The 14,617-nt window shown below is 34.3% G+C and overlaps 1 protein-coding gene across 1 annotated transcript; it reads left to right on the top strand.

Moving 5' to 3' along the window:
• The first annotated feature begins 1,709 nt into the window (after window positions 1-1,709).
• Window positions 1,710-9,159, top strand: LOC109155325 (kinesin-like protein KIN-14I). The gene is made up of 21 exons (XM_019303012.1): window positions 1,710-1,978; window positions 2,332-2,498; window positions 2,594-2,734; window positions 2,810-3,076; window positions 3,163-3,234; window positions 3,409-3,477; window positions 3,675-3,746; window positions 3,947-4,018; window positions 4,866-5,009; window positions 5,088-5,219; window positions 5,332-5,413; window positions 5,492-5,587; window positions 5,684-5,860; window positions 5,966-6,072; window positions 6,174-6,352; window positions 6,439-6,600; window positions 6,710-6,963; window positions 7,063-7,226; window positions 7,518-7,688; window positions 8,085-8,581; window positions 8,753-9,159. Exons 1-21 carry the CDS (start codon window positions 1,861-1,863, stop codon window positions 8,874-8,876), a joined length of 3,267 nt encoding a protein of 1,088 aa, XP_019158557.1. The 5' UTR covers window positions 1,710-1,860; the 3' UTR covers window positions 8,877-9,159.
• The last annotated feature ends 5,458 nt before the right edge of the window (window positions 9,160-14,617 follow it).

The raw sequence follows: 14,617 nt of genomic DNA, 5'->3' as shown, positions 1-14,617 counted from the left end.
CTATGAACTAAAATTCCAGAATGAATGAACAATATAATATTGTTGCTGGAAATCGAACCTGAATTTTTTTTAAAGGGGAGACGCGCATTTTTTAATAAAACGACGTCGTTTTGGCATCCGTATGCATCATGCATGGTACATACGGATGCACAGCATAACGATTGTTGAAAGTCGAGGACAAAAATTGATACAGATCAATAGTTAATGGACCACTTATGATCCAATTAAAAATCAAAGGATAAAAATTGATAAATAACAATAGTCAGGGGACCAATTCTGAAATTAACTCTTTTAATTAGAGTCTTATTTTGATATTTATTGTATCTCCATCAAATGATGATAAAAACTAATTAAGTAAATACAAAATGTGAGACACAATTTTTATTCATTTTTTATTTTACCAATAAAATAAAGATACGTAGCAAGATTTTTACTAGTATAAAGATTACACATTTGAGAAAAAAAATACTAATTTTCATTTTCAACCTAAAATAGTTTGAGCTTTAAAATTTATAATTTGGAGTTTCTAAACAAGCCCCAAAATAGTTACTTTAATCTTTCTCTGTGGGTATTATCATATTTTTATCTTTATTTATTTTTACAAAATGGTGATATTAATTTTTCAATGAATAGAACCTTAAATTTGCCAAATGGATGGTAAGTCCTCAACGTTAAAGAAATGGCTTACACCCACTTAAAGATATTTCTTAATGTGCAATAGAACTTAAAAATCTTTCTTTTTATGTGTAATAGAACTTAAAAATCTTTCTTTTTATGCAATAAAACTAATAATGAAATAAACCTTCTCTATTAGTCGGTGGATTAAAATTGTCACCTTAAATAGGTCAAACTCAAAAACAGAGAGCGGAATAACTATATTGTCAAAAATAAAGTGACCAAAGTCATTAATTATATCATGGACTAGGACTTGCATTGTTCAAGAATTTTACCTCATTAATTTTTTCTTTTTATTCATTTTTTATACAATTAAAATTAATGTATAAAAAATACATCACTAAAAAACTTTAATTGAAATATTTTAAATGACATTCATATTAATATTTTCTTTTCAATTTTTAAATAAATTTACAAATACATAAAGTGATTATTTTAAGTACATAAATTTGATTTATAAAAATTACTGCTATATATACATATAAATTCATTACAGTTAGGGCAATTTTTATGTATCTACAATATTATTTTTATGTATTAAGTTTATTATTATACAACTAATAATACAAGTAAACTCTGATTCACGATATAATTTACAGATAAGAGTTGTCAAATTTCCTTTATTAGTATTTTTTATTCCTTACCAAAAAATGAAAAAATAAAAATAAAATGAAATGAAAAACGAACAGATACCCGAACCTTTCGGCTAGGAAAGAGCTTCGGCAAGCAGTTTTTCAGACAGGGAAGCAAAAGGAGGGCATGGCCATGGCGGAAGAGAAAGCCTAAATAAAGAAATTTTTTCGATAAATTAATAAAACTGAAAAATAAAAAATAAAAAATAAAAATAAACCCGCCACCCCAAGGCCGCCCCCCCCCCCCCCCCCCCCACCTTCTTCCTCCTATAATTCTCCCCTTCCATTTTCCCTCTCCTCCTTCAGTTCTCCTCGGAAAGCCTAACTTTCCTCTGTATAAACATTCATATCTGCATATACAAACGCTTTACGTTTTTGTTGTTTTTTCCCGATGCAGGCATTTTGTGTTGTTATAAGTCGGAAAATTTGAGGTTGACGCATGAATTGTCGAATTTAAATCCGTTTTGTTCTTGTTGTTGTTGTTGTTGTTTTCGAAGGAATTTCTCGAATTTTTTCTTGGCGGGGTTTTTTTTTGGGTGAATTTTCCCGCGCAATGTCGGCGGCGGTTAATCAGTCATCGGCGGCTTCCGTGGTGGAGGAGGTGATTCAACATCACGGGGAGAATTTGAGCAATGTTGATTTGTACGCTGCCAGGAAGGCTGAAGAAGCTTGTATGATCACTTCTTTTGATCAACTTCTATTTTGTCCAACGTTGTTGATAGAATGATAGTCGCCCCCATTTCAATTTCTCCTGGTTTCATTTCATTTGAGGTTTTTATGACATTGAATTCTATTGGGATAAAAGGAATCTGATAAAGTGATGTTAGTAAGTTGTTTAGTTTGTAGGTTAGGGACATTAATTCCCAAGGTTTTGTAGTAATTGTTAGTATTATCATTTCATATACATTGTTTGATGGTGTTGGGGTGCCTGGTTTTGCTATTTTGGTGGGATTATTGCAAACCTCAATGACTTCAATGTTTATTCTGCTTGATAAGATGTATGAATTTGAATGCTATAATGCAGCATTGAGAAGAAATGAAGCGGCTAGGTGGTTAAGAAAGACAGTTGGAGTGGTTGTGGGTAGGGATTTGCCATCTGAGCCTTCAGAAGAATATTTCAGACTGGGGTTGCGTAGTGGGATTATACTCTGCACTGTTCTTAATAAAGTTCGGCCTGGCTCTGTGCAGAAAGTAAGGTTTTGTCGTGCTTCTTGGTTTAATTAAATTTTATATCCATGGCAATCTCAATTTGGAGATTGTTAATGTTCATTCCTATTGCTCTTTAGATCGTTGAAGCACCTCCGGATTCTGCTACCCCTGATGGGGCAGCTCTTTCTGCATACCAATACTTTGAAAATATACGCAACTTCCTTGTGGTTGTGGAGGAAATGGGGCTCCCAACTTTTGAAGCTTCTGATTTGGCACAGGTAGGTAGTTTTTGGAATTTATTTATCACGTTTCACTATTCTTAATCTGTAATAAGAATCTTCAATTTGAATCAGGGAGGGAAAGCATCTAGAGTTGTGAATTGCGTACTAGCATTAAAATCATATTGTGAGTGGAAACAAGCAGGTGGAAATGGCTCCTGGAAATTACAAGCAAGTGGAAGTGGCTCCTGGAAATTTAGTGGGAATGTGAAGCCTACATCCTGTGGAAAGCAATTTGTTCTGAGGAATTCTGAGCCATTCATGAATTCATTTTCACGTAGTGCATCAATAGTTGAAAAAGCTCTTGCCAGTGGTGACCTTGGGTGTGATAATACCGAGACGGTTAGTTGGGCTTATTCTTTTAAGATAAATTTTCTACTATACATTATAGTATTGCCCACAAAGTCATCTAACACTCCAACATGCAGGAGGAATTGGGTTCCTTGCACATGCTTGTCAGCAAACTTCTTTCTGATAAGAAACCTGAAGATATACCACTTGTAAGTGATCTTAAGCTTATCCCTATTCCCTTATGGGGAAGGGAGAGTTGAAACATTGTGGACTATAGATTGCTTCTTTCCAGCTCATAACTTTTTTGGATAGAACATACTTTAATAAGTGCAAATGAATAATAGATACTCTTTGATAAGCAATTTACTATGCTTTTTGGACAGGTTGTGGGGAATTTGTTAAGTAAAGTTATGGAAGAATTTGAGCAACGATTATCTAGCCAGAATGAGGAGGTAGAGTTTAAATGACATTTAAACAACATTTTCAATATTTCTGCCTGTAAAGTTTCTCATCGATTCTTCAGCTTTTTAATGAGATTTTTCTGCATACAATCTACTTAGTTAATCTTGCGATTCCCAATAATAATGTTTATAAGGAAACATTAAAGTTCTTTTAGAATGGTGTCTTTCTACACTTTGTGATATGACAGATGAATACAGCTACTCAAGATATTTCTGTTCCAGCTTCTTCTGTGGTCGGGTGTTCACCTATAGATATAAAGGTAGATCATTTTGTAATCTCTGGTAGAACTTTTCATTAAGTTGCATTCAGCTTTTTTGTCTGTAAAGTTCTTTGAAATTCTTCAATTATTTATGAGATATTTCTGACATAAAAAATAATTAGTCTTAACTCAATAATGTTTAGAAGGATATGTTAAAGTCATCTAGTGTAATGTCTTTCAACATTTTCATGATATGACAGATTAAAACAGCTTCTCAAGATATGTCTGTTGCCGTTTCTTCTCCAGTTGAGATTCCTCCCTCAGTGATAAAGGTAGATCATTTTCTAATCTCTGGTAGTACTTTTCAGTTATTGTATATACCCTTTTTGGTTCCCATCTTTTTATCCTCTTCAATTAATTAACCCCTTCACTATAAAAGTGGCCACCTGCGGTCCTTTAGTTATTCAAGTTAGTCAGAGTTAGTTTATTATTGATTCCGTTAAATTTGGATGGAATAGTGGATAACTTTGTATAACTGAATGAATAACTATCATTAACTTTATCTTCCAATGTTAGTTCCTCAACTATGCAAAGTTAGTGACTATTAATCCTTCCATTAAGGAATTAGCAGCATTAATAATTAAGGGATGGATGAATTTGAACAGCTGAGGGACTATGAGTGGCTAGTTTAAGTGTGAAAGATTATAACAAACAGGGACCAAAAAGGACTGACCTATATCCAAGGGGAGAACTTGGATCCCTTTAAGCAAGGTCTTGGGTTAAAGCCTCATACATGGAGTAACAAGTATTAGGAGAGTGTCCCCCTCCCCCAAAAGGGGGTCCAATAGTAGCTTGACTTTGGATTAGTTAGAGCTCAATGTGGTTACAGGATACATGGAGGGAAAGGGGGAAGGGGATCATGATGTCACACAAAAAGGACAAAATTAGGAATAAATCCCTTCAGTTAAATTCTTTATTTTTGTTCCCATTTTTATTGCCAGTAGAGTTCCCACAAATTCTTCAACTATTTTATTTAATCTATCCAACATATGTTTGTAATCTATCTGGTATTTACAAAGAAGAAAAAAATTCTTAACCTCTCTTGCAACTCAGTAACACTTGTACAGAAGTGCTAAAGAACTTCAGGCTTAATGGCTTTCAATTTTCATGATACAACAGATGGACACAGCTTCTCAAGATATGTCAGCTCCAGCTTCTCAAGATATATCACTTCCAGCATCCCAAGAAATGTCTGTTCCAGCTTCTCAAGATATGTCTGTTCCAACTTTTTGTCCCCTTGAGCTTCCTCCCAGGGAGACAAAGGTAGACCATTTTGTTATGATTTCTTATATGAATCTTAGAAAGTTTATTGTATTTCATCGTTGTTGTTGTTATTTTAAGATTGAAGATGAAGCAACCTCCACACCAATTGATGAAGAAACTTTTCACCATGGAGAAATTAATGACAGTGGATCAGATAGACAAGCTGAGAAGCAGCAGATACTGGTCAAGCAACAGCAACAAAATATACAGGCATTTTGCTCGACTATGGAATTTATATGCACACACACATGCAGTTTGTTTTTATTTTTATTTTTATTTTAAAAGAATTCCAGAATCATATACTAATTTTCAAAATGTCCAGGATCTGAAATGTAACCTTCATGCTACAAAAAAAGAGTTACAAAATCTACAGATTGAATATCATGAGGAAGTCGACAATCTAGGTAAATACACACATTATTGCAAGTGTATTGAGATCATGACCAGGACTTAGCAACTTTGTTCTTGTTTTTTCATATTAGGTAAACACCTGCGAAGCTTAGCTCATGCAGCTTCAGGATACCAGAAAGTTTTGGAGGAAAATCGCAAGTTGTACAATCTAGTGCAAGATCTTAAAGGTAAATTCCTTTAGTGAAGATGTTATAATTTGATTTTCTCCACAGATGGTGACAATACCTATGATGTGGAATGTTTACAACATTTAACTTGAATAGGAAGTATCAGGGTGTATTGCCGGGTTCGACCATTCTTGCCTGGGCAACCAAGTCGTTTTAGCACTGTTGATCATGTAGAAGAGGGAAGCATTACAATAATCTCTCCTTCAAAAAATGGAAAAGAGGGAAAGAAAACATTCACTTTCAATCGCTGTTTTGGTTCATCTGCAGCCCAAGGTTGCTAAGGTCCCTATTTGCATTTTTCCCTCATAGATACTCAACTTGTCAGAATTTGTTCTTAAACTACCTTTTTCTCCCCATGTTTGTTATTACATCCTGCAGAAGAAGTATTTGTAGACACACAGCCTCTGATTCGATCTGTCCTTGATGGATACAATGTCTGTATATTTGCTTATGGTCAAACTGGATCAGGAAAGACCTACACAATGGTAAAGATATTTATACACACATGATGCTAGTGCTGCTTTATGACAAACATTGTTTTGATGGTTGAGTTAAGATTTGTAATTTTTATTCTTTTTATGTATAGTCTGGACCTGATGAGCTCACAAAGGAAACCGAAGGTGTCAATTACAGGGCATTAGGTGATCTATTTCTTATCTCAGAGCAAAGAAAGAACATGATGGCTTATGAGGTCTCTGTTCAGATGATTGAAATTTATAATGAACAAGTCAGAGATCTCCTTGCAACGGATGGTCTCAACAGAAAATATCCTTTCTACCTACTTCAAATCTCTTCCTTATCATAATCTTTTTCTTGTCAAGCCCATATAAGTTTGCTTAACTTCTAAACACATTAGAAATCCGTAACAATTCCCAGAAGGGTTTAAATGTACCCGATGCAAATATTGTACCAGTCTCGTCAACACCTGATGTCATTAATTTGATGAATCTTGGGCAGAAGAACCGTGCAGTGGGTGCAACAGCCATGAATACTCGCAGTAGCCGTTCCCACAGGTGCTTATATTTTCTTCTTTTCCACTCTTCGTAAGGGCTGTTCAATTTATTGATGAGTTATGCCCTTCTACTCTTTAGTCATTTCATATGGGTTGATTATTTTCTCCAGTTGCCTCACAGTTCACGTTCAGGGAAGAGATCTGACATCTGGAACAATACTTCGTGGTTGTTTGCATCTGGTTGACCTGGCAGGAAGTGAAAGAGCTGACAAAACCGAAGCAGTTGGTGATAGATTAAAGGAGGCTCAGCATATCAACAAGTCTCTCTCTGCTTTAGGAGACGTGATATCTGCCCTTGGAAATAAGAGTTCACACGTTCCCTACAGGAATAGTAAGCTTACACAGCTCCTGCAAGATTCTCTTGGTAAGATCTGGTCATCCATGATGATTAAAGGAAACACTTCAAATTTTTTTTCTTATTTCCTCTATTTGTGATGTTGAAACTTGGAATTTATGTTATTAGGAGGACAAGCCAAGACATTAATGTTTGTTCACATTAGTCCTGAGGCGGATGCTATTGGAGAGACACTTAGCACTCTTAAATTTGCTGAACGTGTGTCTGCTGTTGAGCTTGGTGCAGCCCGTGCAAACAAAGATGGCTCAGATGTCAAAGAACTCAAAGAACAGGTTCTACACTTGTCATTTAATCGTTTTAATGAGAATCCATTTGCGTGGGGTTTTAAAATTTAAATTTTACTGTCAATCTGCAAGTACTGGACTGCTTTTTCTTCTAGTTCTTATATCCAGATATTATGAGTCTTTTGGACCTTCATATGCCTTTTCTATTTATTTTTCCTTAATTAAGATTAAAAAAAAATGCATGCGCAGTCATGTATGAACATAAGTGGAGTTTTAGTAGGATAGTTTTACTCTTTTTTCATTGAATGAAAGTTGCAATATTTTCCTTTCCCTGCACAGATTGCTAGTCTAAAGGCTGCTTTGGCAAAGAAGGAGGGGGCAAATTCCATATCAAGTAGTCCAGAAAGGGGAATTCCATCCTATGGGTCTTCACCTTCACATTCCAGTTTAGGGGACACGCAAATCTACGATCAAGGGCAACTTACAGTGGATGTTGGTAATAACAGGGAGGTAAATATTCTTTTCTTGAGACACTGGGGTTTTTCCAATGTATTCATAGTATTCTCAATTGGTTTGCTTAGATGGGAATTACACACTCCTTGCTATATATAAACTTTTAGCCTGCAACTGGACATCAATATGATTATGGTTCATTTTACTCTAGTGCGAGTTTTTCATCAGCAGGCCTCCTAGTTATTCCCTCTTGAAAAAAAATGTTTATTATGTCTCTCCCTCTCTCTCTCTCTCAAATCCCATTCCCGTTTCTGTACATTTTTATTTTATTTTTTCTTTCAGGAGTGTCTAAATTACCTTCGACAAGGAAAATCAGTTCATTTCTTATATTTTCAAAATAGTTTCAAACAGAAATTGCAATTAACAACTGGGATTTGGAATTGTTATATGCAGGTTAGGAAAAGCTCTGCAGTATATGATAGAAGGCGAAGCTTAGATCCTAATGTCTTTCAGATGAACTCACCTACTTGGCAACCTGATTGTAGTAGTCCTGGATCAAATGGATATGAGAAAGATGCAGTTTCAGGTGAATGGGGTGACAATGCTATGGTTAGTAAGAAAAATGGTTTCAGTAGGGGTTATTCTTTTAGCAGATTGGACGAACGTATTAGACAGTCACCTGAGATGTTATATGAGAAACATTCTCCTGATAGTTCAAAGGTATATACCGAACAAAACATTGGAAAACATTTACCATTCAAGAAGGAAAGCCAAGACTACGATACTGTCCCTGTGGATGATTCTGACTTGGATGCTGCTACCAGTGACTGTTCTTCGGAGCATGATTCCCTTTGCCAATTGAGTATTCCAAAACTCTCTAGTATTCCCAATGGAGTGGCATCAAAGTTAAAAAGACCCAGTCCAAGGCAAATCAAGAGTCCAGAACTTAGGTATCATGCTTCATTGCTTCCATTCCCTTTTTTTTTTTTATTTTTTTATTATTATTTTTTTTTATTTTGTGAATTGTGAAAGTGATATATTCATACTCAACAAATCTCTACTACAACATCAGTTCATAAACGAATGGCAGTTACCTAATACCTAATTCTATCTGAATCTAGGAGCTCAATCCCACAACCATCGAGGAGACTCTCTACTGGGATGGTGTATTCATCTGCACTAAAACCTGGAAGACAAGCACCACCCAGTGCAGATGGGAAGAGAAGAACACCAAGTGGCAAGTGAGCAATATGGGCGTTTATCATCACTGATGAACACATCAAAGAGTGACAAGGATCTTGACAGGGAATTTCTGTCAACTTTTTTGTGTTATTTACTTGTTTACTGTGAATTCTTTAGCCATTTTTAGTGTGTGCCAGTACCTTCCAGTTTCCAGACACAAGTTTTTGGCTGGAAAAAAGATATTGAATTGAGGCCTAAACAAGGCAAATGTATGGAATAGAAGCACATATAATTCTGTTGTATATTGCGTGCAATTTGCTAGAGATTTGATTTGGCATTGATTATTTGTACACTGGTGAGCTATTTATTTGCCTATGGTTTTGAACATTTTTGGAGCAAAAAACAATTGCTCCAAAATTACTTGAGTAAATGTTTACAATGACCAAAAAGTGTCACTACTACTAGGAGCAAGATTTATTCAAGATACACCCTTGAATAGTGTTTACAAGTTTCCCTAGTCAACATTTTTAATATTTTGGAATTATAAAAATTTTCATTTTTCTTTGTGGATTTGTGGGGTTTGGAATTTAGTGTGCGATTTTTTGTTTCTAAAAGTTCTTTTTTTCAGTGTGGAATTCAACATCATTCCCTCCTGAGCGATTATTTTATAGATTATGGTCTACACAGGTGGATAATAAATAAAAAATGCATTATTTATGTATATAAAGTATATTATTTGAGTATTGAAAGTACATTATTTTGTATACTATCAAATAATGTATATTCAGTACACAAATAATATACCTTTAATATATTAAAAATGTACATTGTATATAAGGAAAATACATTATTTAAGTATTGAAAGTATATATTATTTTGTATATTATCAAATAATGTATATTCAATACACAAATAATATACTTTTAGTATATTAAAAATGTACTTTGTATTCATAGTTCACATAGCTGTGTTGTTTGTATGGACCATGGTCTACAGAAAAATTTGCTCTCCTTGTGGCCTACCTTGTTCCTTTCAAATTCAATAGTCTTGGGCATAGGCCCTATAGGCTCAATCGCAATTATTATACCATGGACCAAGGTTCATATTGCATTTTGAACCTGTTATAAAAATTTTGTACTTGTCGTTAATAGTTTTTGTACATGTAAACAAATTGAAGACACATAACATGGTAATTATAGACACATAATTATAGATATATAAATTGTTAACTGCATATACAGAATATGTTAACTGTAGACACATAAGATGTTAGTTAACATGTTATGTGTCTACAGTTAACTTATTATGTACATGCAATTAACAATTTGTATCTGTAATTATCATTTTATGTGTTTGTAATTATCATGTTATGTGCCTTTAATTTATTTACAGGTACAGAAACTATTAACTGCAAGTACAAAATGTATTAATTGCAGGTATAGAATCTGAAAGTTATTTTTGGAATAGGGTCCACAATGCAAGGTAGACTCTAGTCCATGATATAATTTGCCGTTCAATTGTTATATCATAGACCAGGATCTATCTTGCATTGTGGATCCTGATCCAAAAATTATGTGTCTGCAGTTGATATATTATGTACCTGCAGTTAACCATTTATGTACTTGTAAATAAATTGAAAGCAAATAACATGTTAACTACAGACATATAATGTTAACTGTAGACACAAAATATGTCAAATGCAAACACATATTAAAGTTATTTTGTACCCAAGTCCATAATGCAATGTAAACCCTAGTCCATCGTATAATTTCCATATAGGCAATGGGCTTAATCAATTATGTTGATTTAAAAAAGAAATATGCAAAATAAAATGTTATGAATAACTTATAATTTAATAATTTATGAAGAACAACCTCTTCAACCTATATATTGTATGCTATATTATAATTTCCCCCTCCCCTAATGAATTTTTCTACCTGCATGGCTGCAGCATAGATTGAATATATCATACCAGTTTATTTAATTTCTTACACTTACTATTTCAATTTTTAATGGACTAAAAAAGAAATGAATTTCTGGGAAATATATATATATATATATATATATATATATATATATATATATATATATATATATATATATATATATATTTGGTATTGATACCTTTACTTTAGTTTCGACACTGAAATAGTGCTTCTAATCTTCTAAGTATATATTAAAGTACATTTTAAAATAAATTAATTTGGAGTGTGAGTCCAAGTATCCTTTAACTAGCCTTTGCCCTTTGGTGTCATTTCTTCACCTAATCCAATAATCCCTTGACTGAAAAAGCTGCTTTGAGCAATTTTTTGAATTATAACATTTTGGAGCAATAAGCTGTTACAAAAACTAATTAATCAAACCGTCATTGATTGTTTAACCAAGTCAACAGCTAATAGTGGTAAAATAAGCTAAAATTGACTGATAGGTTAAGTACGTTTATTACCAAACAAGGCGTTAGAAAGGAGAAAAAAAAAGTTTATTATTGAGTTCAATTAGCTAATTATTTGAATTCAACCTTTTACTTTTGATATATTATGTACCAATTTATTCATAGGCAAATGGGTTGAACTAGTACTCAACATTTGAGCTAATTTGCATTGTGGTTGAGTATAATGGAGACACAAGATCTAAAAAAAAACACTAGTAAATCTAAGATTGTATCTACTCATAAGAAACATAGGTATGTAGGGAAATATCTTAAAATAATTGAAATTTTATGAGAGCAGACAGCTAGAGAATTGGAAAGAGAAAAGAAAAAAAGAGAGACAAATAATGGATGGGGAAGTTGTTGTATGCCCATCCAATCAATTTGTGATTATGTGGTTAAGTGCAGGCTTGAGTCCTCCCCAAGCATCCTATCCTCACTCTTATTAATAAATATTCTTATAAATAAATATAACTAAGCTAGTGGTAGTAGTAAATTTTATGTTTATTTGTCTACAACAAATTAACAACTTCAAATGAATGAAAGAGACACTACATACAAAATAGAGACAACACTCCCAAGAAGTAATTATTATTATTATTATTATTATTATTATTATTATTATTATTATTATTATTATTATTATAGTAATTCAATATGAAATTACAATTCTAAGTGTGGAATTGCAATTTCTAGGGAGGACACTAAGAATTGTAATTCCATAGTTCAAAGGAATTGCAATTCCCTCTAACTAAATTATGAATTATAATTTCATGGAGTTTGGTAGAAATAGAATTACAACTTCATCATATCAAAGAACAAAGTTTTATTGAAAAATGAAAAACGTTTTCCTCTCTAAATATCAAAGAAATATATATATTTTTTAAAAAAAATTATAATCTAATACCTTCTTGAATCTAAACACATTTTTAAGATAAAAATAAGAATGACAATAACAATTCAGGAATAAAATATACAATATATTTGTATGTGAAAGACTTAACTTTTTTTTTTTTTTTTTTGATGAAGCTTTATTATTTGCAGCCTCAAATTTAGGGGGTCCACGAGGACCACAAAACACCAAGTTGGAAGAGAGGGGTATCAATTTCCCAGCTTGGTCCAGACCCATATCAATCGGGTAGGCAAATCCCGTGTGGGTCCCAAAAAACACATGGCCATGTCAGCATATCCAGATTCCTCTTCCTCTACTTCTTCTTTTATGTTGTCCTCTCCTCTATCCTCAAAAGGCTCTCTGCAACCACCTTTGTTTTTTTCCATTGCTAATGTCAATTTTGCAATCACTTTTGTTACAACGTCTCTTCAATTTCAATGCTTATTATAGAACCTTATAAATTATATCACAATGGTCAAAAGGTAGACTTGAAATTACACTTTGAAAGCATGCATCACTACCCATGCTTATCCAAACTACTTGTAATTCAATGTAAAAGTGTCTTATAACTCAAAATAAGGTATATTCAATCCTAACTTTTATAGACTTTTAAATACTTTTATGAACTTTAAAAGTTTGGAGATATTCAATTCAAACTTTTAGGGAGACTTTAAAAGTCATACATGCGATATTCAATCAAGATTTTTAAAGAGTTTTTAAAAGTCGGGTGGTATTCGATGAAGACTTTTAAAAAGTCTTTAATAGTCATGTGGTATTCAAAAAGTTATGAACTTTTGTAGACTTTTTAATTTTAAGGCTTTTGTAGACTTTTCCTTCTCAAATATAAATGGTTGAAATCCAACCATCAACCCCAAGCTTTCAAAATTTTCTTTCTACCAACTCTGAATATTTTCTCTCTATTTAAACTTTATTATGTTTTTATCCCTATTTAAACTTTATAAACCTTATACATAAATTCAATAAATTATTTTTTTTCTTGATTATCCTATATTTTCTTCCTATCTAAACTCTACCAAATTTTTCTTATGGAGACGAAGGTGGGGAGAATACATGCTGAACAACATAAGGTGCGTTTGGGTTTTGCAGGGCTTTTCTATGTTGATAATGTGGGGCTTAGTGGTGGCTTGGCTCTGTTCTAGAGGACTAATAATACTGCGAGGTTGTTGAGCTTCTTTAAAAATCATATTGATGTCGATGAGAGTTCAAAGTTTCAATTCAGTTACAACTGTAAAAGATTATACGAGTGTATATCTCAGTATACTCTAAACTCTCATAACTAATAGGATACTATTATACTAACCAAAGACTTATTCTAATACCACACATTACAAGCTATAGGTTACAAAATAATAATAATAATAATAATACTATCACTCACACACCCCCTCAAGCACAAGGTTGGTGAGGAACCACGTTGAGCTTGTCTCGTAGAGCCGCGAACCGCGTTCCCGGGAGCGGTTTGGTGAAAATGTCAGCAAGCTGGTCTTTGGTTGAAACAAAATTAACCACAAAATCCCCTGTTGCCACTTTGTCGCGGACGAAGTGATAGTCGATCTCAACATGCTTCGTCCTAGCGTGGAAAACCGGATTAGCACAAAGGTATGTTGCTCCTAAATTATCACACCACAGATTGGACGGCTGACTCGTATGTAGGCCCAGTTCACGGAGAAGAGAGGCAACCCACGTAACCTCAGCTGCCACATCAGCTAAGGCTTTGTATTCTGCTTCAGTCGATGAGCGAGCCACAGTCCGTTGCTTCCGGGAAAGCCAGGAGATGAGATTGGACCCTAGAAAGACCGCGTACCCACTGGTGCTCTTCCTATCAACTGGACAGCCAGCCCAATCGGAGTCAGAATAGGCATGAATAGAAGTAGAGGAGGAAGCGGTCAGACGAAGTCCATATTCCATAGTACCCTTGATATACCGTAACACGCGTTTGACCATGCCCCAATGATCAGTGGTCGGTGAGTGCATGAATTGACATAAGCAGTTAACAGCATAAGATAAGTCCGGTCGAGTGATAGTGAATACTGTAGTGCACCAACTATGCGACTATACTCAGTGGGATTGTCGAAAGGCTCATCCGACGGGGTTACCGCTTGCGTGGTCGATGCTGGAGTTGCTAGAGGTTTGCAATCTACCATTCCAGTCCTGTTCAACAAGCCATTCATATAGCGCCGCTGGGACAGAACCATACCAGCACTTGTGTGCACCGTCTCAATGCCTAAAAAGAAGCTCGATTTGCCGAGGTCCCTGATTTTGAAAGCTGAAGCTAGACGTCCAAGTAATGTGTCAACCAAAGTAGCATTACTGCCCATCATGATGATGTCATCTACATAGACCAGGAGGTAGACCTGAGACCCATCCGCGATGTAGTAAAAAAGCGAGACATCTGTTTTTGATGCACAAAACCCTGTAGTGAGTAAAAAAGCGTGCAGTCATTTAAACCAAGCCCGCGGTGCC

Source organism: Ipomoea nil, unplaced genomic scaffold, assembly GCF_001879475.1.
Source record: "Ipomoea nil cultivar Tokyo-kokei standard unplaced genomic scaffold, Asagao_1.1 scaffold2701, whole genome shotgun sequence".
Taxonomy (NCBI): domain Eukaryota; kingdom Viridiplantae; phylum Streptophyta; class Magnoliopsida; order Solanales; family Convolvulaceae; genus Ipomoea; species Ipomoea nil.
The sequence above is the reverse complement of the archived record's forward strand: the minus strand, read 5'-3'. Positions and strand labels throughout refer to the sequence as shown.